The sequence below is a fragment of the Ambystoma mexicanum genome, chromosome 3q (assembly GCF_040938575.1).
Source record: "Ambystoma mexicanum isolate Mex_15411 chromosome 3q, UKY_AmexF1_1, whole genome shotgun sequence".
NCBI classification, from domain to species: domain Eukaryota; kingdom Metazoa; phylum Chordata; class Amphibia; order Caudata; family Ambystomatidae; genus Ambystoma; species Ambystoma mexicanum.
The window spans coordinates 402,488,304-402,510,537 of record NC_090926.1 but is presented as its reverse complement, the minus strand read 5'-3'; the positions used below and the strand labels follow the sequence as shown (position 1 = coordinate 402,510,537).

Below are 22,234 nucleotides of genomic sequence, written 5' to 3'. Positions count from 1 at the left end.
TCTTCTCGTTGATGGAGAAGCCCAGTTGGAACAAAAGGTCTACAGTCTTTTGGGTGTTTGAGAAGCATGTCTCATAAGAATCCCCTGTTATGAGCCAGTCGACGAGGTAAGGGTATACTGGGATGGATAACCTGTGCAGGTGGGCCGCTGCCACTGCCAGTACTTTCGTGAATACCCTTGGTGCAGATGCAATGGTGAAGGGTAGCACTCTGAACTGGTAGTGTTTGCCCTCTATCATGAACCTGAGGTATTTTCTGTGCGCTGGCAACATTAAAATATGAAAGTATGCATCTTTCATGTCCAGTGTTGTTATGTAATCTCCCTGTGATAGCAGTGGGATCACTTCCTGTAAGGTCACCATACGAAACTTTTGGGGTTTGAAAAACTTGTTCGCTGGGCGCAGATCTAATACAGGGCGCATGGTTAGATCCTTTTTGGGTACAAGGAAGTACACTGAATAAATACCTTCCATTACCTGAGATAGAGGCACCACCTCTATGGCTCCTTTTTCCAGCAGTTGATCCACTTCTTGGAGAAGGATGGCGAGGTGTTCTGGTGTCATGCGGCGTCCCCTCGGGTGTCTATATGTTGGGGAACTGTTGAACTCTATACAGTAGCCGCGGGCTACGGTGGAAAGTACCCAGCGGTCTGATGTTATTCCCTCCCATGCTGGAGGAAAGGATGTTAACCGGCCCCCGACCGGCGTTGCATGGGAGGGGACGCGAATCTTCGCGTCACTTGGTGGTGTTGTTGGCTTGGGAGCCTCTGGGGGTGGAACCCCGGCCTCTTCCCTTGCCACGGCGTTGACCCCTCTGATTGTACTGGCCGCTATTACCCTGGTAGTTGCTGGCAGAATACTGTTGTTGCTGGTTCTGTTGCTGGCGTTGTCCACGAAAAAAGCGCTTATTACCAAATCCCCGCCTGTTAGGGGGTTTTGAAATTTGGTCTAAGGTCTTTATTGTATCAAATTCTTTCTTTGCGTTCTCCAGCGTGTCATCCACTGCTCTCCCAAAGAGGTTGGACTCCTCTATGGGTTTATTAATAAGGGACGCTTGTGTTTCCGCCTTGAATCCGGAATTGCGAAGCCAGACGTGACGCTTCAGTAAAATTCCTTGTACCAAAGTGCGGTCAGCCGTCTCTGCTGCATCGAGGGTATTCTTGACGATGCTTTGATTGACCAGAGAGCCCTCGTTAACTGTAGCCAGTAAACGAGTCCTTAGGGGTTCGGGAGCTTCTTCGATGTCTTGTTTGAGCTTAGCCCATTGAGCATCGGCGTAGCTCGCCAATAGGGTATTATTATTGGCGATTCTGGTACAGAATGCTGCAGAGGTGGTGATTCTCTTGGCTAGGGCATACAGCTTCTTCCCCTCTTTATCTGGGGGTGCCTCGCTAGTAGATAGTGGGACTCCGGCCCTTTTCCTGGTGTTGGTCATGACCAGGGAGTCTGGGATTGAGTGACCCTTAATATATAATGGGTCTGATTGAGAGGGGGAGAACAGTGTAGTTTCAGTAGACCTGATGACTATACTGCTACTGCCTGTGTCAGTCGACCTAGCCGGTGACTGCCAGGGATTTGGGTCGCCCTCGCCTGTGTCTTCCTGGAATCCCTCCTCACATAGGTTAGTTTCCTTGTGAAAACCTTCCTCTTCTTGTTGGTCCTCAACATAGGTGAACTCATCTTCCTCCTGGAAGAAGGCGTCTTCCTCAGTGGGATTGTAAGAGTATATGTCCTCCTGTATGGGGTTATAAAACTTCTGGTATTTAGCCCTTGGCCTCTCCAGGGGTGCCTCCCTTGGTCTCCTGGGTGCCCTGCCTTCTGGGATGGACATGAACCTATCTGGTTTGTCCATACAGGTCTGGAACCTTTCAAAGGTCCACTGAGGTCGGCCAGGACGGTCTGGGAAAGAAAAAGGAGTTTCTTCCTCCTGTAATTGTCTGGTTCTGTCCCACAACGTCGAAGAAAGAGAGCCTTCGCCTTCTGAATTGCCTTCTTGTTGGCTAGCGCCTTCTGTCGGCGTCGGGAACTGGCCTGATCTGTTTTCCGGCGCTTTCGGCGTATCTTTGGCCTTGTGCGCGGTTTTCAGCGTTTCACTCGCCGTACATCTCTGGCCGTCCTTAGATGATATGCGCGCGAGGCTTTCGGCGATCATTCTCTCTTCCGAGGGATCAGTCGCCGTCGCGCTATGTAACGTCGAGCCTTTGCTCGTCGAGTCCTTGCTCGTCGAGTCCTTGCCCGTCAAGTCCCTGCTCGTCGAGTCCTTGGTCGTCGAGTCCTTGTTGGCAACGTGAGCGCTCTTGCGATGCGCGTCGCCAGAGGTTTTGGTGTTAGCGCCCTTATTTTTAGAGTGCCCAGTCGCCTGTCACTGAAGCGGTGGCGGGGAGGGCTGACGACCCTTACGGTCGGCGGAAGACGCCGGTGGGCCCGGCGTCCCCGTTGGCGCTATGGCTGCCTTCGTCTTCGACGAATGTGTGCCGGGGGGTATGTGCTTTGGTGTTTTTCCGTGTGCGTCCTTGTCGCCGGGGTGTTCATCCCCATAAGCTGGGCGTGAGCCGGGCTTGTCGGGGCCAGGGACGGACGAAGAGGAGCGTGAACGCTCCTTTGAGAGGTCTACAGCCTCCGTTACGGGGGCCGTGTAGTCACTGTCCTCGTCATACTCTGCGGCGGCGGCAGCGGGCAAGGAGTCAGGCCTAGACATGGCGTAGGCCGCCCACCTTTTGACCCTGCGTCTTTTAGAGTTTTGGGCTTTAGTAATTTACAGGCCGCACAGCCGTCCTCCTGGTGATCGAGGGGTAAGCAACGGTTGCACCGTTTGTGCTTATCCTTCCAGGTATATTTACCCTTGCAAAGCGGGCAAAACCTAAATGGCGTCCTCTCCATAGCTGAGGGTAATAAGTGTGACTACGACCTCGAAAGAGAGGGAGGGGAAAGAGAAAGGCATTCTTAAAGAGAAGAAAGAAAGACCACAAAACCCCACTCTCCCTACTGTGTATGGCCGGCGAGGCCAGGCCACGTGTTCGGCAGCGCCGAAGGATCCCCTCCGCTCGTCCTTTCGTCGAAGATCTTGCTCGGCGGAGAAACGGCTCTGCGTCGAGGGAGGGATCTACGTTATTGATATTAATAACAAACGACCAAAGGTCGAAGAAACTATTTGGCAATGTCTCTCGAGGAGCTCCGCATAAAGGCGACCAGTAGCTGGGCGGAAAAAGACAATCTGAGGGACCTCGACGCGTGAGGGATTGTGGGTACAATGCACGTCACTATAGGGATAGTGTTACAGACACGCCTTGTCGACGTCCCCTTTTCGACTACGAAAAACAAATTGCAATACTCCGCAGTGACCACTGGATGTCGGACCTATGCACAGCATGTGATTCTAAGCAGATTAACAAACATCAGAAATACAGTTCCAGTTACTCTTAGGTATATAGAGTATTATGGATGACAGGACATGAACAGGGATGGGTAGATACAGTATACATGAAGGAGTAGACCCACCGGCCATCCACTCACTCCAGCTCAGGCCCCCAACTGACTCATTCAGAACATTCATACACTGATGCACTCAACATTCTCCTGAGCTGCATCATACATCACATTCTATTGGCAATCACTCCAGGCCAGTGACAATGTACAGGACTATATATAACATCTCCCTTTCTTACCAGATTCAACCACGACATAACATCTCCCTTTCATACCGGATGTACCCACGCATAACATCTCCCTTATGTATCAGGTTCATACACACAACATCAAGGTTTCACAATCACTCGCCCACTCAGAAATCTAAACACAACCAGAATCTCACACAGAAAAACTACATGTAACAGATGGGGTGCTCCTGGCAGCACCGGAGGTCTTAAACTTAAAACTATTACTAAAAGAACAGTAGTAAATACTTAACAATGACTAAAGCTAAAGTGTGCACTATATACAGGTTATGTACATCTGCCGGCAATTTCAAACTTTTTCCTGGCACAACCCTTATTCAGTCAGTTGGCCAAACTCTTTTGTGGCGCAACCCTTATTCAGTCAGTTGCCCACTTAAGTATCTCACATTAGGGCGTACGATTATACCGCCATATTTTTTTTTAATTATGGCTCTAGTGGTAATTTGAAATTCTCACACTAGCTTCAAATATCTCCAAGACTTATTGGTCAGTACACATTAACTGGAATACCCTGCACCGCGACCATGAACTGCGACACGTGCGTCATGGTCGGGATGAGACACATAACAGTGGGCCACAACATTACACAAACTGAGCAAGACAACGGCCCAACGTCAATTGCAGAGTATCTAATGTGTCGTTCATCATCTCTCCAACGGGTAAATCAGACCCTTAACACCATAACTATAGCATAGGTTGTTCAATCACATAAACATTAGTGATGGTGAAAAATTGACAAAAAAAAAAAGACATTCATTATTCTGTGAAAAAGGAAAAAAGAAAAAAAAAAAACATTCATTATTCACTTTGTGCTTAAGAAATCTAAATTGATTTTTCCATTTATAATGCTCATGTTTTGCATTATATCCACCATTGTGAATTCTAAATGTGGTGGCTTTTCCAGATACACTTGCAAGATTGCTGCATTACATAACATCACAGCCACCATTGTCAATTTCAAGATGTTTTGCAAAATTCACTTTAGGTATAAGTCTACTATAAGTAGTGGCTTGATCAGGGCCACGCACAAAATGTAGCTAAACCCAAATCAGCAGCAATCACACGTATCATTAATAGTGGCTACAGCAATTGCACGTATCATTAATAGTGGCTAAACCTCTGTGAAAAAGGAAAAAGAAAAAAAAAAAAAAACGTTATAAATTATCACGTTTGCATTATTGCCAAAAACAATTAAATCCACGATATTGGTGCCAAAGGAAAACATGTTTTCCTGTAGCTTCTTTCACTTATCTGCCGCTTCCCCACGTTGTAGTTTCAGTTCCGTTGATAAATAAAAAATGTCTTACAAAAGATTCCTATCAGCACCCAAAACCAATGCTTGTTCATTTCTTCTATTGAACGTTAGTTAGAAAACCAGTGGTTGTGCAGTGTTCCTTCATATTCCGCCCTTAGGTGGTTACAATGTTTACCCAGTGTATTTTCCTCCACTGGTGACATTGCTGGAAGGCAATAACGTTAGTTCCATTTCACTCCGTAACATATTACTTTTCAAACAAATGCGCCCACATGCTATATCTCCGGGCAGTCCTCCAACTACGGTGTACTTCTGTACTTGGATACAGCAATACGATGTATGTACTTCCTCATTACGTCCACATAGTGACATCATTCCGTCAGGTGCACTTTTCCAATTGTTCACCGAAATGCGAACGAAACTACAGCGCTCATGAACTTCCATTCATGACGTTATGTCAATTGCCAACACCTGTAGAACATTTGGCTACGTCATCACTTGCTTCCTGGATAGCACGGAGGGTAGGCCTCGTAGAAGCTCCAGATCAACGGTCACTTTCACACAGCATCTTTTAAAACATGTGAGTCAAATGATGCACATGCCACAATAGTTGCCATTAATCTCCGGATATTGAAACAATGGCATGGCATAACAAAAAAATGTCTTTCATTACGGGCTGCGCAGTGCCTTTATGTATTCGTTTTCACAGTTATCATTCTGAGTGAATGGAGCTCTGGCGCCACCTGGTGGTTTGCAGATGTACTGGGTGGTCGATGTAACTGTAAAACGCTCCCATGAAGCTTCTGCATTTCATTGACACAAGCAGTGTTTTCACGTAGTTTAACGTACAGCTGAGCAGCAAAAGGTCAATCCTCAACTAGCAGGGCCCTTTTTGTCCCCATTAAGATGTCTGGGGCATATTCCTCCTTTATGTGTACATTTCCATGGGGAACTCTGGGGAAATTATTGATTGCTGGGGACCTCCCTCCCAGAGTCCAGTGGCACATTATAAATCTTTAACCCTGGAGCTGGGCAGGATGTTTATTTTTGAGTCTTTGGGGGAACGGGTGGGTCACTCTTAGGCTGCTTCCCCCCCACAGCTCTCCTTACTGTACATTTTTGTAGCTGCAGCTCCTCCGTTGCACTCTGTCCTTTTAAGTTGCACATGTCCATATTCCTGGGTTCTTTAACTCTCGTCGCCAATGTAATAAAGTCTCTTATTAGTCACACGGGACACACAGACCAGCTGTGGAGACTGATTTTGATCCAGGTATGCTTTATTGGTACAGTATATACAGTTCCAGTTACTCTTAGGTATATACAGTAGTATGGATGACAGGACATGGACAGGGATGGGTAGATACAGTATACATGAAGGAGTAGACCCACCGGCCATCCACTCACTCCAGCTCAGGCCCCCAACTGACTCATTCAGAACATTCATACACTGATGCACTCAACATTCTCCTGAGCTGCATTATACATCACATTCTATTGGCAATCACTCCAGGCCAGTGACAATGTACAGGACTATATATAACATCCTGGGACGGATGTAAATAAAGGGGTTTGTTAAATTAGCAGTGCAGTGTTGAAATTATATATGTGTGCCTTTTATTGTATTTTGTTTGTTATGGAAAAGGAGGAGTGTGGTGCCTCTACCTTTAAGGGCACACACGTGGCAGAGTGATGCAACTCCACTGTGTGTGCGCGTAATAAACGGGGCGTCCCGGGATCGCCAGAGCGACAGTGGAGCCTGGACTGAGAACACTGTGTCGCGTGCGTTCCATATGCTGGGGGGGGCTCAGAGGGCCGGAGGGGCACACCGGCAACCGTCTACACCTCCTACTGCCTCACTGTGGGAACAAAGCGACAGGGGCTGTTCCCCAGCCGCTCTGCAACGCAAATCTGTCGGGATGACTCCAAATGCAGTAGTTTGGAGGCTTCTTTGGCCTTGCTCGTATGTCGTCGGAGCAGAGCAAGCTGGAGACCAGTCTAGCCCGCCATGCCACGCAACAGCATTCCCATCACTTGAAGCACTACTGAAAATATAATTCTAGAGAATAATATTATGATGCATGAACATTATTGTGCAATATTTTTCTGAGTTTAAATGTTGTGCTGCTAATCAGCGTAATCATTTTAAAGAGTTTTGGTCATAGATGTTCTAATGTCCAAATGTGTATGTCGGTAGTGTGACAGGGTCAGGGATCTGAATCTGTCAAGAGGAGACTTTCAGCCAGGTGTGAGAGGCATACCACGGTTTATACCAGACCCAGTCCTGCCCCAGAGTCAGAGTGTCGTAGTTGGGAGGGCCCCAGTCCCTGTCCCTTCCACCTGCACCTGCATGTTTAAAATGTGTACTAATTCGATCTTGTACCATCCCTGCACTGAACAATGCTAGTCAGTTTCTTTCTTGTCCCGTAAGACTTCAAGGACCAGCATGCACAGTGGTGGGTGAGCGAGCAGTCTGCCTGAAAGAAAGGTCGGGGAGAGCTGCCAGGTCTCAGAGCAATCAACACCGCCGACTAGAAAACCGATACACTCCGCGATATGGGTCCACCCGAGGAAAACAGCTACAGCAGCAGAGAGGACGCAGATCTTTCCCCTCAATGGAACAGAGCCCACAGCATGAGCAACCAAACCCATATGGATAATCCTCTTATCTGTGACGGGCTGCAGAGCGATCCCCCGTGTCAAACTGGCTTCTCGCATTCGCAGGAAAGCCCAAAAAAGATCTGGCACGTTCAACTGCATTCTCAGTGCAGCAGACAGCCATGGGTTAGAGCCGGTGGACCCACGTACATGAAAGAGGCAGGGCTCAAGACCCCTTTTGTGCTTTTGCTCACCTGTACACCTCCCCTGGGGAATGGAAAGCCAGTGGTTGGCCATGGGAGCCGGGTGAAGGAGAGAGCCAATAGGTAGGCCCTAATGCGCCCTTGCACAAATGAGGATGTGCTGCCTCATGTAAGGGGGAGGCGGGGGGGGGGGGCAGAGGCAGCCGCCAAATAAACTGTAGGGTCCCTCAGCGGGGCAGCCACAGTGTGCTGAAGACAGAAAAGCACTCACTTTCGATCTCTTGTTCACAAAGTCCTGAAAAGCAGGAGGCGTTGAGCCAAAGAGATCTTCCCAAGCCAGAGTCTTGATCAGAGCGCCCTGTTATAAAATGTGTAACAAGCAGTTCAAAGCTACCTAAATGATCTGGGCCCAGATACACTTGAGACAGGGGGTGTGCCATGGTAAAACAAAACAAAAAAAACAATACAAGGCACAGATGGATAGAACTGGCTGACAAAGCTGTAAAATCTTTAATTGTAAAATAGGATCAAGTGTAAACACGATCGTCAAGGACCACAAGCAGTGACCGTATCCCATCAGCATTGAGTAAAAGACTTGTGAGCAAAATTTGAGGGTAAGTAAAAAGATGGGCACAGGTGGCATACACCCTGGTTTCGCATTTTCAAAAATATAGTTTAGGGTTGCAAAATGCATTAGTCCTGTCCCTGCAAGATTTTGTTCTGCTCATGCTGGGATTCGGGGAAATTGAGAAAAAAGAAAAAGCCATGCTCGAGAGAGCCCTCCCCTCGCCCCATCGAGAATGACCCCTGTTATTATTTTACTAATATCATTTCTTAAGCCTGCTTTAAGACAGAAAGAGTGAGTAAAAAAAAATTGGCCAATAAATGCACGTACTGCCTCAGGGAGCAGATTATTGACACTGGCGTCCCACAACAATACTACTCCAAATGATCTCTCAATCTCCTATACTAAACATTGTCTTACATCAACAGCCCTCCCCTATCTACTGCTCCTTCACTAGAGCATCATGCTTGTCCTCATGATGGCAATGTCCAGCCTGGCCAATGGTGATATAATCTATGCAAGTCTCCCATCAACAGGACAATTAATGTGCACTGATCAGAAAATCATATAGGCAGACAAGAAAAAGAACCAACCGCATTGAAAACCCAAGTTTACCTTTTGATAAAGGAACAACAACCAGTCTTCAAACCGCTTTGCCATATGCACAAAGTGATGAGTGGGTATGGCCAGAGTTTTTTTTCTTTACGCTGTTTCAACCCTAACAGTAAGGCAGACGCCTATGGTTGACATATAATATCAAACTGCATTTACTCTTGGAAGCACAAACATTTTAGTGGTACATTTCTTCATACATAAGAGTTCTACTGTTGAACTCCAACCCTCAATGCAGTCTAGAGAATCCAAGTTTATGAAGTTTATTTGGGTGTTTCATATAATGCTAGCAATTTGCCTTCTGGCTGCATCAAAGCACTTGAGACACGAAAGACAAGGGTCAAACAGCCAAATGAAAAAGTGTGAACATCAGTGTGAATAGGGTGTGCGATGGACGAAAACACAAAGATCTATTTTTCAGAACAGATAGCTGGGTGGCACCAACGGGCAGCCTCAAGTGAAAGTGTGTTCCAATTTGTAAGTTCCCAATTCATTTCAGTACCTTGTTCTTCCAGCACCCTCCCATCACACCAGCTTCTCTTTGGGGTTCAAATAGTGTTGAGAAGAGTGGGCACCTCTTATGTCTGTGCTGGGTTCCTCAGAGATTAATCGACCTACACCACTACATCCCAAATCCTCTCCCTTTACTGAAGTTATCGTTGCATAAAAAGGGCTGCAGGGTGAAACACAAAATTGTATAAAATACTAAATCAGACTTGATGTGTTAAAAGCTCTCTAGAGGGGAAGGAATGTGGTGACGGGCAAGGAGAAAAAGGGAAGGGAAAAGAGTGTCTACTTAGATCTGGAATGCATGACCCAACATTGTTTTGAATGTTCTGTTTCTTCACTTCCCCTCATTTTAAACTGTAGGGGTCCTCCGACCAACCCCTTTCCTCACTACTTTCCCAGCACTTTGAAGCAATCCTCATTACATGTGGTACTTTTTACATCACCAATAAATGTGTGTTTGTACCTATTGGAATGTGTGAGGCTGGTTTCCACCTCAACCTGTGGGGTAGAGATGGAATGTGGGAGGGGTGCGCTGTTGTGTTTATTGCAGGTTAATCTGCTGCATAATATGTCCTTGTTATTCTTGCAAATCTTGCCTCCTATGATCCCTATTGCTATTCTTGCTCAATAAGGGAAATATTACTGAATATAGCCTCATATAGAGAAAAATGTCAATACGGTCTCTGCTTTATTTTAGCATGTGTTAAAAAAGAGTTTACCACCTGAAGGAGAGTCCATGAGTGGGGGGGAAGGGCACACATTGGACAAAAAAGGAGCAGGTCGTACACATGTACCCTATGCTGAGTATAATAACGTTTATTTTACCCACCTTGACTTGACCAATGTATTTTATCTAGCACATCTACTATCCACATAATACATTTCAGGTTCACATTACTTGAGTACCTGTGTGATCTGCTGGTGTTTTTCCTATCAGCGTAGAACTGCTGCCGGTCAGTGGTGTATGCACTTCCTTCGCTCTCCTCTTCCTCTTGATACATCCCCTCCTCTTCCATGCGCTCCCCTGCATACTTCGACCACCGGCTGGTAGAGGGGCTTACCTCATGCTACAGGAGAGGGATACATGTCAACTCAAGCTGCGGGTTTGGTCTTTAGTTAATGCATATTTTATAGATATGTATGTAAAAAATCAGTTATTCGTCAGCCCACATGGATGTTTCTTGGAGGCTATTTAGCAGAATTACATTAAATCTTGAAATATCCACTGGCACAAAACACAAACTCAGAAAACTTTCACAGCATGTAGGCACCAAAGATATTCAGAAAGCGTTCTGGTGCTGCTGATGCAACCAAAAGTGAGATCACTACTCCTTTTCTATTGTGTTCCCTGATGCAATAAACTTTAAAACAAGCAGGTGTTTTACAAACAATTTATTTTCTAGCTGGTGCGCCTTGCCATAAATCCTTCAGAGTCCTCTGGAAATTAAAGAGCACAAGCCTGCACTGCGGATAATTGGTGTCACTGAATCCCAGTCTCACTGCACATGCTCTTAGTCTAAGAACATTGAAGCTTCACGTACTGGGAATAGGAGACACTTGCATGAAAGGTTTTGAAGCACTGTTTAAGGAAGTCTTCTAGTTTTAAAGTACTGAAGGAGCCAGTGGCTTTTTGAGGTGACCATTGCAAAGTATATCCTCTCTGTGATTGAACTCTCGAAGCTTCAGCCAAATTGCATACAAAGAGATCCCCTCCAGCCCCATCTACATGATAAGGATCCCTCTCCTGGACCATCTCATTCTCATTTCATATAAAAATCAAAAAGTCACAGAACTTCTTTCTGAAAAAGGTGCATGGTAAGTCTTTCACTAGTTCAATGTCACCAATTCTTACTAAATTACCTACTTCAAACCGCTTCCTTGGTGGGCTGGTATTATTGCTTAAAAGAAACATCTGATCATGTTTCACATAGTGTGTCATATAGAACAGTTAAAAAGTTATAGTTTGCATCTCATGTGAATGTTCGATTTTTTCCATGGGAAAGGACTGACAATGGTTGAGCTAGGAACCAGGTAAGTGAGAGTATTGGTTGGTGGGAGACAATAGTACTTGGGTTTGAGGGCGCAAGAAAGCTGTGTGAGTGAGATTGATAGAGGGAGAGTAGGAAGTGAAAGGAAAGGTGACTGGAGAAAAAGGAGGGCGGCTGAGGGAGAAGGTGTGGTTGAGTAAGAGTAGTAGTAGGTGTGGAGTAGGTAGTAGAAGTGTGGACAGGGGAGTAGTGGTAGTCTGGAGAGGGGAGCATAAAGGAGAAGAAAGTGAGAGTAGCAGGGAGCTATATCGGAGAGTGGAGGGAGAAATTCAGAGGGACAGAAGAATAATTGTCAGTGCGAGAGAGGAGGAGGTAAGCGAGAGTGACAGCCAGTCATAGAGAGAGGATTAGTTGGGCGTGCAGGCCAAGTAGGGCTTGAGTGTCAGATGCACAAACCCATACCACACTTCACAATGGGGACGTTGAAGCAGGGGCTTTATGTAAATAAACAGCTTTGCCTTTAGGCCATCACAATTAGCTAGACAGGTTTGTAGATAGTAGGGGGTTACCAATCATGACCATCCCAAGGTTGAGGGACGCATGGGTTAGGAAGGGAACGCCCGTTTCAGGATGAGATAAAGTGGGACATTCTTAGGCAGTCCCTTGATTACAAAACAATAAAAACCCTTGTACTGTTTTAGAGAGTTGGTGTGTTCTTGAGGCCATCTGTGACAGACACGAGGTGTCATTGTGGGAACATCCAGACCCCAATACAGAGGTTGCCCACAGCCAAGATAGATGTTAAAGCTAGTAGCCTGACCAAGACGGCCCAAATCCCTACAAAAGCCATAAACATTCCTTAGATGCTGGCACTAGGGTAATCCATGAGGACTACCGAGGTGAAGTAAAGGTGGTCCTCTTTAACCATGGGAATCTTGCTTATGTTGTAAAACCTTGTCAACCCATAGCTCGACTGGTTTATGAGAAGCTCTTAATACCAGAAATCTAAAAGGTGAAAGACCTAGATGAGACTGATAGATCTGAGGCAGAGTTTGAAGTGATGATGGAGACCCAACAAGATGACTCACAGATCCCAGGAGCGTTCAGGGCCACATCAACGGGATTCACTGAAGCCCAGAGAACAGATCCACTTTTGGAACAAGCACGCAAGAATGTAGTTTCCAAAGCTGAGAGCCAAACTCTGAAGACCACCCCACCGCCCCCCCCCCATTTCATCGACAGGAAAAGGGCTCCCGTACAGTGTTTATGTAAACCCGTGGGAGGATGATACCAACCATTATCAACTCCTGGTCCCAAAACAATTTCAGAAAGCAGTGATTTAATTGGCTGGTTACCTGGGACTAGGGAAGACATTGAAGACCCTCCTCAGCCACTTTTTCTAGCCCGGGTGTACACCCAGATGAAACAGTTTTGTGTGACATACTCTACCTGCTAAAAGAACTTGCCATGTCATCCAGTACATGGTAGCCTTGCCCCTAAGAAGTAACACGACCAAGGCGACCCTCAAGGTGCTTATATATTCTTCACCAGATTCGGCTTCCCAATTGAAATCCTCACTGATCAAGTAAGCAGTTTCATGTCACAGTTGATGGGGGAAATGAAAGACCTCATGAAAATCAAGACCCTGAGAACCTCATTGTATCACCCTCAGACTGATGGACTGGTGGTGCGCTTTCACTAGACCCATACTCATATCCTAAGGAGATTGGATGCAGAATATGGGAAGAATTGGGCCGACCTAATTCCTTGCGCCCTATTTGGAGTTATTCCGCCCGTACCTCCTGTTAGGAAAGATTTCCAATTATGTGCAATTTTCCCTCCAGTTGTGTACCCCCAACTTTTTGCTGATGTTAAACACCATAGTCTGACTTTACCAGAGGAGCCCAGCCTTCTGCTGCCCTCCTCTGGGCTTTTCGCTCACTATTTATGGGGAAACTGACATGCCCTTAAAACAGTCAGTACTGGGAGACTGTATTTCCCTTAGGCCTTTCCAATGTTGCAACTTTTCTGCAACATGTAACAAGTGTACAATGTACCTTCCAGAACAGTACACTTGGGTCTATTAGTCATTTCCAAAGGCCCTAGATACTCTCGAAGGATTTTTTTAGAAGTGCAGTTGTTCCTCGGACAGGGCTGGTGGCAGCTTATCATTTCGTATATTTTTAATCCTTTCCTGCCAGGTAAACCTTGATTACCGGATAGGTGGACTGGCTGCAAAATGGCCATGCCACAAGGTTCTTTGTTCTGTCCTTTGGCCATCTTGTCCCTTCACCTTCCCCAGGTCGAGCCGACCTGGGTCAGTCCTTATTTGGGCATGCATTTTCCCGCTAAATGCCAAGTTTTTGCGGGCTTCTGCATGCCTCGAGTGTGTGCCTCCAGGATGTGGGCTGGAACGTCTGGTTCCAATACACTCTGGAGTGCTGTGAATGCCTGGGACCACCATGGTCCGTTATTGGTCCACGTATTGTATGCCTGTATGTGAGCAGATCTCCCATTGGGTCCTCTTCGTTTTGGCGCAAAGGTGATTCTGGATAAGAGAAGGCCCCAAACACCCATACCATGTCGATCTCTGGAGTTCTCACTGAACGAAAGATAGGATCCAAGTATCCTGAAACTAAGAAGCTGAGTCGAGGAACTGCTGGTGACCAGCTTGAAGGTTTGGCACCGAGCCCGCTGTCATTCTGTGGGACCCCTCTGCATCTGGTCGTCCTAGAAGGTCTGCGAAGACGCTTCGACCCATTGGAATAGTGGGACCAACTATTCTCGGCACCTTCATCAAACCCTGCAAGTAAGTCTTCTCGGAAGTGTCCCTGGGCCAACCAGTGGGCTGACCAAGTTACGCAGACTCTTTGCCCTGATTCCGCCGCCGTTTCGAGCAGGGCCACAAAACTTGGTATATCGCTAGTTCTGTGTTCACGGCACTCTCACACTGAATTTCGTACACTTGGCGTTCCCAGGTCTGAAGTGAGACGAGTGCGCCAGAACCAGAGTACACGCGGTTATCGTGTCGCCCAGCTGTGGTGATGAACTTTGCAGGTGCGCTGCATATGTGCCCCTCTTGCCCCTGGAGCCTGCTGCAATGAAATTGGCCTGAACCATCCACCAGGAGCGGAAAAATCACCACTGTCCCGTTTGGGAATTATCGCTGTATCTTCGTCGCTGAAAGCCGCAAAGCCGCCAAATTGCCGCACTTGAACCTGCAACAGAAGTGGACTTGACTGCCGAAGCTTGGTCCGGAGTGCGCCGGGGGTCGGTGAGTAATCGCAACCCTAACCGGTGGTGCCTAGCGCCTCCATCCATTCTTTACGCATGAGTGGCCCCTGGGGGGCCCTCTCCTTTCCACTGCTAGTGCGAACTAGCAAACTATTCCCAACTCTTGGAATCGACTCTGCCCTCAAGAGGAGACCCTCCTTGAATAGTGGGAACCTATTCCTCATCGCCTCATTCACCTACAGACCCTTGAAGAGACCCCGTTTTACCCATTTGAACTACCGCGTGCGCTTGCATTGCATGTACATTTGAGCATTAGGCTACACTCTTCTTAGGGATTGGACTGCCTCTTAGGAGTGTGTTGGATGCAGAAGGGACTAAAGACTATTTGCACTACCTGTTTCCTTCCCCTTTTAGGTTGTGGACCCATTTAGTGCATTAACCCTTTAGACCCCAATGGTCTTGTATATATGTATTTAGACAGGATTGTGTTGGCTTAATAGTATTACTGTGATTTGATTTGTGTGTTGAAACTCAAAGGCCTTGAAATACATGTATATGTATTTTTAATATATCTACACCTGACTGGGAGTGATTTGTAAGTGTCCTTTACTCTGTGTGTTCATTGAGGTCTTTCAGTCACCCTCGCCCCTCCTGAAATCTAGTCTTGACCGCGGCCAAGCTACCTTGATTGGTCTGGCTTGTCCAGAAGGTTACCCTGTTCCAAGAAACTAGGCAGGCCTCCTGAACCTCTGCCCACCAGGATAGAGTTCAGAAATCCATCTTAACACCCCCAACCCTCTACAGGGTTTTCCCCCTTCAATCTTGTATATGGCGGAAATGCTAGAAATGTGCTGGACATCTGGTGGGAAGAAAGGGAGGGACCTGAAGGTCATCAAACGAGCACCCATACAATGATCCAAAACACCAGGGAATATATGGAGAAAGTAACATCTACAAGTGGCCCAAGCTCGCCAAGAGAAGGCCTACAATGAAAGCGCCAGCCTACGCACCTTTTGCGTGAGAGACAAAGTCATGGTCTTACTGCCAACCATGCAAAACAAACTACTTGCCAGGTGGCATGGCCATATGTCATCACTCAAGTATCGATCTCAACCTACAAAGTCCAGCATGCCAATAGAAGGAAGCCATCCCAGTCATATCATATTAAGAAACTGAAGTCATTGAGATGGGGGCGCTAAAGAGCCCAGCCAAAATGGCAGCAAGCCTGTGAGCTCCCGCCTAAGCCAACATCTATCCTTTCGGAATCCCATCTTGGCTGCATGGTAAGATGCTGAGAGACACCCAGCAGCTATGTGAACACCCCGTGCACACCTGGTGGAAGTCTGGGAACCCGAGTTGACTGCGGAGTGGAAACCGGAGGTGCGGAAAGGAGCCTGCGGTGAGGGATGGCAGGCCGGCACTGAAGACTTGGAGGTGCCGCGATGGCCGAGGGCACGGTGGAGGAGGGACCCCCAATGCTCCCTACAATAACCGAGGTGAGCCCTAAGTGTGCAGAGACAGTGTCCATGAGAGCTGAGACCCAATAGCGCTGGCTGTGCCTGCGGAGCTTGCTGGTATCCTCTGAAGAAGTCATGGGTGGAGCCGAATAGGAGCGGTTGCTGTGACCATCGGAGAGCATTGCGGCAGGACTCACTGGAGAGCTCTCGAGCGGCCTGGTAATCTGCAGAAGGGCTGGCGAGGAGCGGGTAAGTCAGAGAGGGTCCTTGCATTGGCTGCACCCGCGCCACTTCAGGTGCAATACCCGTTGAAGCTGTGCCCGCTGAGCCCCCGTGGGAAGGGACCCCTGCGGTGGAGCTTCTGCAGAGACAGGAAGCAGGGGGCATGAAACACGCCCCGCGGATCTAGAGCCCGCCGGAGGAGAAGCCCAGGGTGGTGTTCCCCTGCTGATCGGGAGGACTCGGAGAAGCAGTGAAGAGCAGGCAAGGAGCAGCAAAATCGCGAGGCTCTGCACGAGGGAGGGGTGTTTTCTCGCTTTGCGTGCTACGACTGGCGGCTCCTACAGATAGCCCTAACCGGGGTTGGTCCACCCACACAACCCCGGGCTGGAAACAGAGCAAGACATAACACGCACCACCGACCAGGGGAAGACTGGGTGGCCTACAATGGGACCCAGGACCAAAGCAGATCCCATAGCCGGACCTCAGGAGGAACTGCAGAATCAATGGACCACAACATACTGGGAGGAGCAGGACACCAGAGCCAACCAGCAACACACCCGGAACTAAGAAGGAACAGGTCACAACACAGTGCACACTATCAACCAAGGAGTGATGAATAGATCAGTGGCAAGATCCAAGAACTAATTGAACTCTGCATCGGTCCCAGTGAGGCCCCAAGGAGAATAAGACTCTCAAATACCAGGCCAGAGGGGAAATACCAGCATCACCCACTGAACAATTGGGAGTTGGGAGATCAGCACTTTATCCTGACACATTAGCTAACTCGGAGCAGCACCATGTCTAAAGCACAAAAAACAAACAAGCAGCAATCTAAACTACATTTCGAGGACACCACAAATCCCAGACCATCCGGTAGTGATGAGGGACCCCGAGAGGGATCATCACAGACCTCTATACCGGACCCTGGCGATGTACTCTGTGATATTAAAGTGATGCTTGGCCAGGTACAAGCTAGTATCCAATCACTAGACGGCAAGATGGACACGACATGCAAAGTGGATCATATGCAGGTACGCTTGGACAAACATGGTGAGCGGCTGGATGGGGCTGAGGGCAGGATATCTACAGTCGAGAACGGGACCAATACGGCAGTGAGAGATTTAGCAGAGCTCAGGCGGGCGCGATGAAAGAGATGTTGGATAAACAAGACAACCTGGAATCCTGATCCTGGTGAAATAACCGAAGGATAAAAGGAGTATCAGAGGCGGCGGACCAATGCAACATGGAGGCAATGTGTCACGCTCACCTGATTCCCACGAAGGCGCAGGTCTGGCTTCGAGTGCTGATGCTTCTTCAATGGTGAAGCGCAGGACTCTGATGATGGACAGGAAGGGCCCCTCTACTCTGGCTTTTCTGGCTCGCAGGAATATTCCCCTGTGCGTGAAAAGGGAGTATTACCTACTGACAGAATAATGCTCAAGCCTCCCACTCCCTTCCAACCCTCCTCGATACCCTTCCACGATTCCCCGTGAAGTCTCACCTTAGGGTTTGGAAGGATGAGTTCTCCATCCTGCTTCTGATGCAGGGGCGCGTTGAAACCCAGTTACTTCACTGGATTGAGGTTTGATGGGAGTTCCATATAAGCTTGACTATTCAGGTGAGGCGCTGTAAGAGTTCTGTTGCAAGTTCAAATTATGCATTGTAGATAGACAGGCAGGGCGAAGACCCCAGCTCTGTAGATAATAGACATTATTGGAGTATTTGGAACATTATGGCACCTATATAGCGCTTAGATAGCCAATCTTAAGCGCTATGAACACTAAGCTATGAGTGCATGCCTTTTAGAGCTTGCTCACATGGGGTTAATTCATCTCGGCTTCTCTTAGAATATTCTGCCTTTCTAATGGTAGCCCTGCATGGCTTCGTAAACAAATCCTCTTTCTCGGAGAAGGCACTGATAAGACATTCCTGAGCTTTCGCGCAGATGGGCTCCAAGTAGGGAGGGACACAGAAAAGGAGCACAGTGGAAATTCACAGAGTTGGGTTTTTCCATGAGCAAGCCTATATTTTGCACACGGAAAGTTCTGGAACTGTGCGTTATGGACTGACAGCACGAGATTATAAAAATGCAGGCCCACATGACTCAGGGGGGAGATCGATCTGTGGACTTGGTTCGAGCAAGATCAAGTGTCTGGAATTTGTGGCTCTGTCGGCACCCTGCAGCGCTGTCCTCTGAGCGGGGCTTGTTACAGCTAGCTTATGAGGGCCAGGGTCTCCCAGTGCTGATTGAAGGGGCGTAAGACTGTGTTTCTCTATGTTTCTCTAAGTTCTATGTTTTTCTATATTTTGCATTTCTCTAAGTTTTGTGCTTTGTAATCTTCCCTAACTTGAATCCCAAAATGTTGCTGAAATTCACTGTTTAGAATAAATATAAAACGTTTTGAAGGTGTCATTTGTCACTAGCATGAGTTCACTGCTCGGCAAAATAGAACCTGTATTTTGGGCTGAATTGGGTAATTTTTGCTGTAAGGGCTGGTCCCGAGGAAGATTTTCCCAATATCAAGACATTTGGTGGCAGCTTGGAGATTTGTGCAGAGCAGTGCCTTGCTGTGAAATGACAAATTGCGTGAGAGAACACAGTGCAGAGTGATGAGCAGGCTGTCGCATTTCCTTGGTGGTCTCACTGCAGCTCTGAGACACAAAAGACAGCAACGTTGTGTCGGCTTGTCGTGGCCGATAGCTTGTGTGGTTAAGACTCCCTTCAGTAAATCAGTCGTGACTGACTTATTGCTTGGGAATGGAGCCAGGGAGCACATGACGATAAACAAGCGGGAAATGGCTTTGTTTAAAGCGCTCCGATGAATGGTCAAGAAAGATTTATGTTCAATTAGGAAAGAATTTTATCATGCGGTTTCCCCAAGTTTAAAGTTGTAATTTGAAATGCAAAGTGAGACGAGTTCTCAACTCTATTCTGTCATGAGGGCAGGAAAATAGTTGCAAGGATTTGACATGCAAATTGTGAATAGATTCAACCATTGATTCAGCCCCAGTGTGCTAGCGAGTGGGGGGCTGTAATGTAAGGAGGCTAAGGTTCGTTTTTTTTTTTAAATGTATGATTTTGAAGTGTTGACATTCCTGAAGATAACGTGGGAATGAGCCGTGTTTAGGAGAAAGAGTAACATCTGTGTTGAGAGCCTAAAGGGTTTGTTTTTCTTTTGGCAACTGTAAATTCCATGTGCTGATGGTGCATTCTGTTTAAAGGAAACACACTAAAATGGCTACATTGCATTTTAGCTGTGCAATGCTTACAATGGGTGAGAGACTCACTTAAAAAAGAAAGTGAGTGAATGGTATTTGGATTTTCGATTTTTGTGTACTGATTTGGATTTGCAGAATCAGTTTGCAATGGTTTGGGGGGAAAAAACAATTTATATTTTTCTAAATTGCCCCTGGAGTATTTTTGACTGTTCCCACGCTATGCCATGGATTTGTACTGTTGCGTTGTAAGTGATGTATGTTTTGTAAATAATGACCTGTTGACTGCGGTAAATGGAGAAAAATGTTGTTGACACATTAACAGCCCACAAGCAATATAGAGTGTGGGTTGCTCTTGCAGAGAAAAAAAAAGTGCAGGGAGCTGCACTACACATGGGATGTTTTAAATGCACTGAAATAAGTGGTTATATTCTGGCAATGGTACAACAGAATGAAAAATCTGTGTGATAAGACAGCACAAAGATTTAGTGGGTTGCGGGTTCTTTTGAAAGATCGCACATTGCATTGGAGTGAGTTTGTGAAGCCAAACTACAAGGTTACGAGGAAAAAGAAAAAAAAATGTATGCCTTTAAATGGGACATTGATCAGTTCAAAACAGACTAAAAGACGCTTTGACATTTTGGCAAAACTACATGGAGTAGAATCTGATGACAAGAAAAAGTGCCTCTTTTGAAAATAAGAGTCTTGCTGTGTAGAGCTTGTGCCTTGAAGATAACTTGCACTGTCTTGGGCGAGGTGCGCAAAGAAAAAAAACACTGTTGGAGGAAGGCAGAAAAGCAGAATACTGCGCTCCTGTTCAGTGAAATGGTGTTTACAGAAGCTGGCAGATATGGGAGCTTTTCTGAGTTGCTGAAAGCAGTGCAGGAAACAGTTAATATGGATGAACTGTCTGAACCGAGTGCCTTCCATTGAAGCCGCCACAGTTTAAGAATTATAGGCAAAGAGATAAGTTTGCTGCTGCTCATGGCGCTGCCATGTGCACAGGAAAGATAAACAATGACATTCCTGCATTCCATCCCCTGTGAGAGACACCGTCAGTGTGAGCAAAAACTGAGGAGGGGGGTGCAAAGACAGAATGCTGAAACAGAACTGAAGGCAATAATTGCTGCGAGTGAGAAATTAAAAAGAGTGCAATCTACTTTACATGCTGATGTACGCATGCTTTCTAACACCGGCATGCAATAACAGAGCTGATCAGAAGTAAAGAATTAGCCCAGTATCAACACTGGAAGGAAAACAAATGCTGTATGCAGAATGGCAGACGGGCACATCACATCTGAACATTTGGGGAACCTGTGCATCTGTGAATGGGCTAAGAAAAGACAGCTGCCCATTTCAAGGGACATTGCCGTGCAAGCTGCATCCCCATGCGCCATGTGATGTGATGTGAAGTAAAGCGACATTGCCGTGCAAGCTGCATTCCAGTGCTCCATGTGATGTGAACTGAAGTAAAGCGCTGTGCACTGGAGAAGAAACCTCTAGGCGCTTTGAGAAGTGAAAATACAGAGCTGGCAAAATGCAAGCTACATTGCCAGGGCTGGAGTAACTGACAAAGACATTATGGTGTTCCAGATGGAAGCAAACTGACAAAGGTAGCCGTTTTGCAAGAGACAACATGCAGAGCGGGGTTTTGGAGTTTAACATGAACACTGCACATTAGCCATTATCCAGAAGCCTCACGGCTTAGTGGAAGAATGAATGATTTGTTGAAACAACAAAAGAAACTGACTTAGACTATCGCGCTCAAAGGGGTGGCCCAAGAAATCAGCAGACACCCTTTGGGAAAATGACAAGTGGAAAATCAGAGGCTTGAAAGACACTAGCTGTATGGAGAAAAATAAACAAAGCTGCTTGTGCAACTGCAGGCGGTATTGGACTGAAATACTTTACCTTTGAAAAATGGAGTGATGCCAGCAGGGCAACCTAAATCAAGATCATGAGACACTGGAAGCAAGTTGGCGCCTGGCATTCGTGATCGCTCTGGTGACAAAGAAAAGCATTGATCCATTGAGAAGTGCGACCTCGGTACTTATTATATGGCTTTTGTAAAATCACAGATCAGTCTGAAGTACCATTGACCAACTATGATCGTATTGCACAAATGAGTTTATGATTAGGCAGTTACACCCCGTATGGTTGAGTGCAAATAAGCCCCCAGAAACATGCAGAAGGGTGACAAATAATTGCAATAGCAATGATAAAGTGTGTAGTTACCTGATGAGACTTCTGATGGTGGGGGTGGTGTTAAGGGAAGGGGTGGATAACGCTGATAGTGTAGTTCTGATGACATCCTAACGTGAAAAACAATGACATTGTACTTTTGATGAAATCCTAACATTTCTGTTTGTATTTTGCCTAGGCAAAAAACCAAGACAGTTGCGTGCCATGATTGGGGTAGATGTGTGCAATTTGCGGGTGTCACTGATCAGTCAACCAGACGCATTCTCAGAGAAAGCGAGTCACTGCAAGATGATATGTGAACTTTGAACCTGTCCTGCACCGCACTCAATGCTGCTAACATGCATGACGTATGAGGACATTTGTTCTGCAACCTGCGAAAGGTGTCCAACAGAATAATAACTTTTGCTGAACTGGCACGGTGCAGACTTGGCTAGTTATAAAACATTTGATGCTGCACATTCAAATGATTCAGTTGCTGGAAATAACCTGGTTGATATGTTTTG

General features: G+C 46.8%; 1 protein-coding gene across 2 annotated transcripts in view; it reads right to left on the bottom strand.

The window, feature by feature from the left end:
• MRNIP (MRN complex interacting protein) overlaps positions 1-22,234 on the bottom strand; it is a 1,002,312-nt gene that overhangs the window by 243,028 nt on the left and 737,050 nt on the right. For both annotated transcript variants that reach the window (XM_069654095.1, XM_069654097.1), the window contains exon 5: positions 10,319-10,479. In XM_069654095.1, the coding sequence (XP_069510196.1) occupies positions 10,319-10,479 (161 nt within the window). The remainder of the gene's footprint in view (positions 1-10,318; positions 10,480-22,234) is intronic.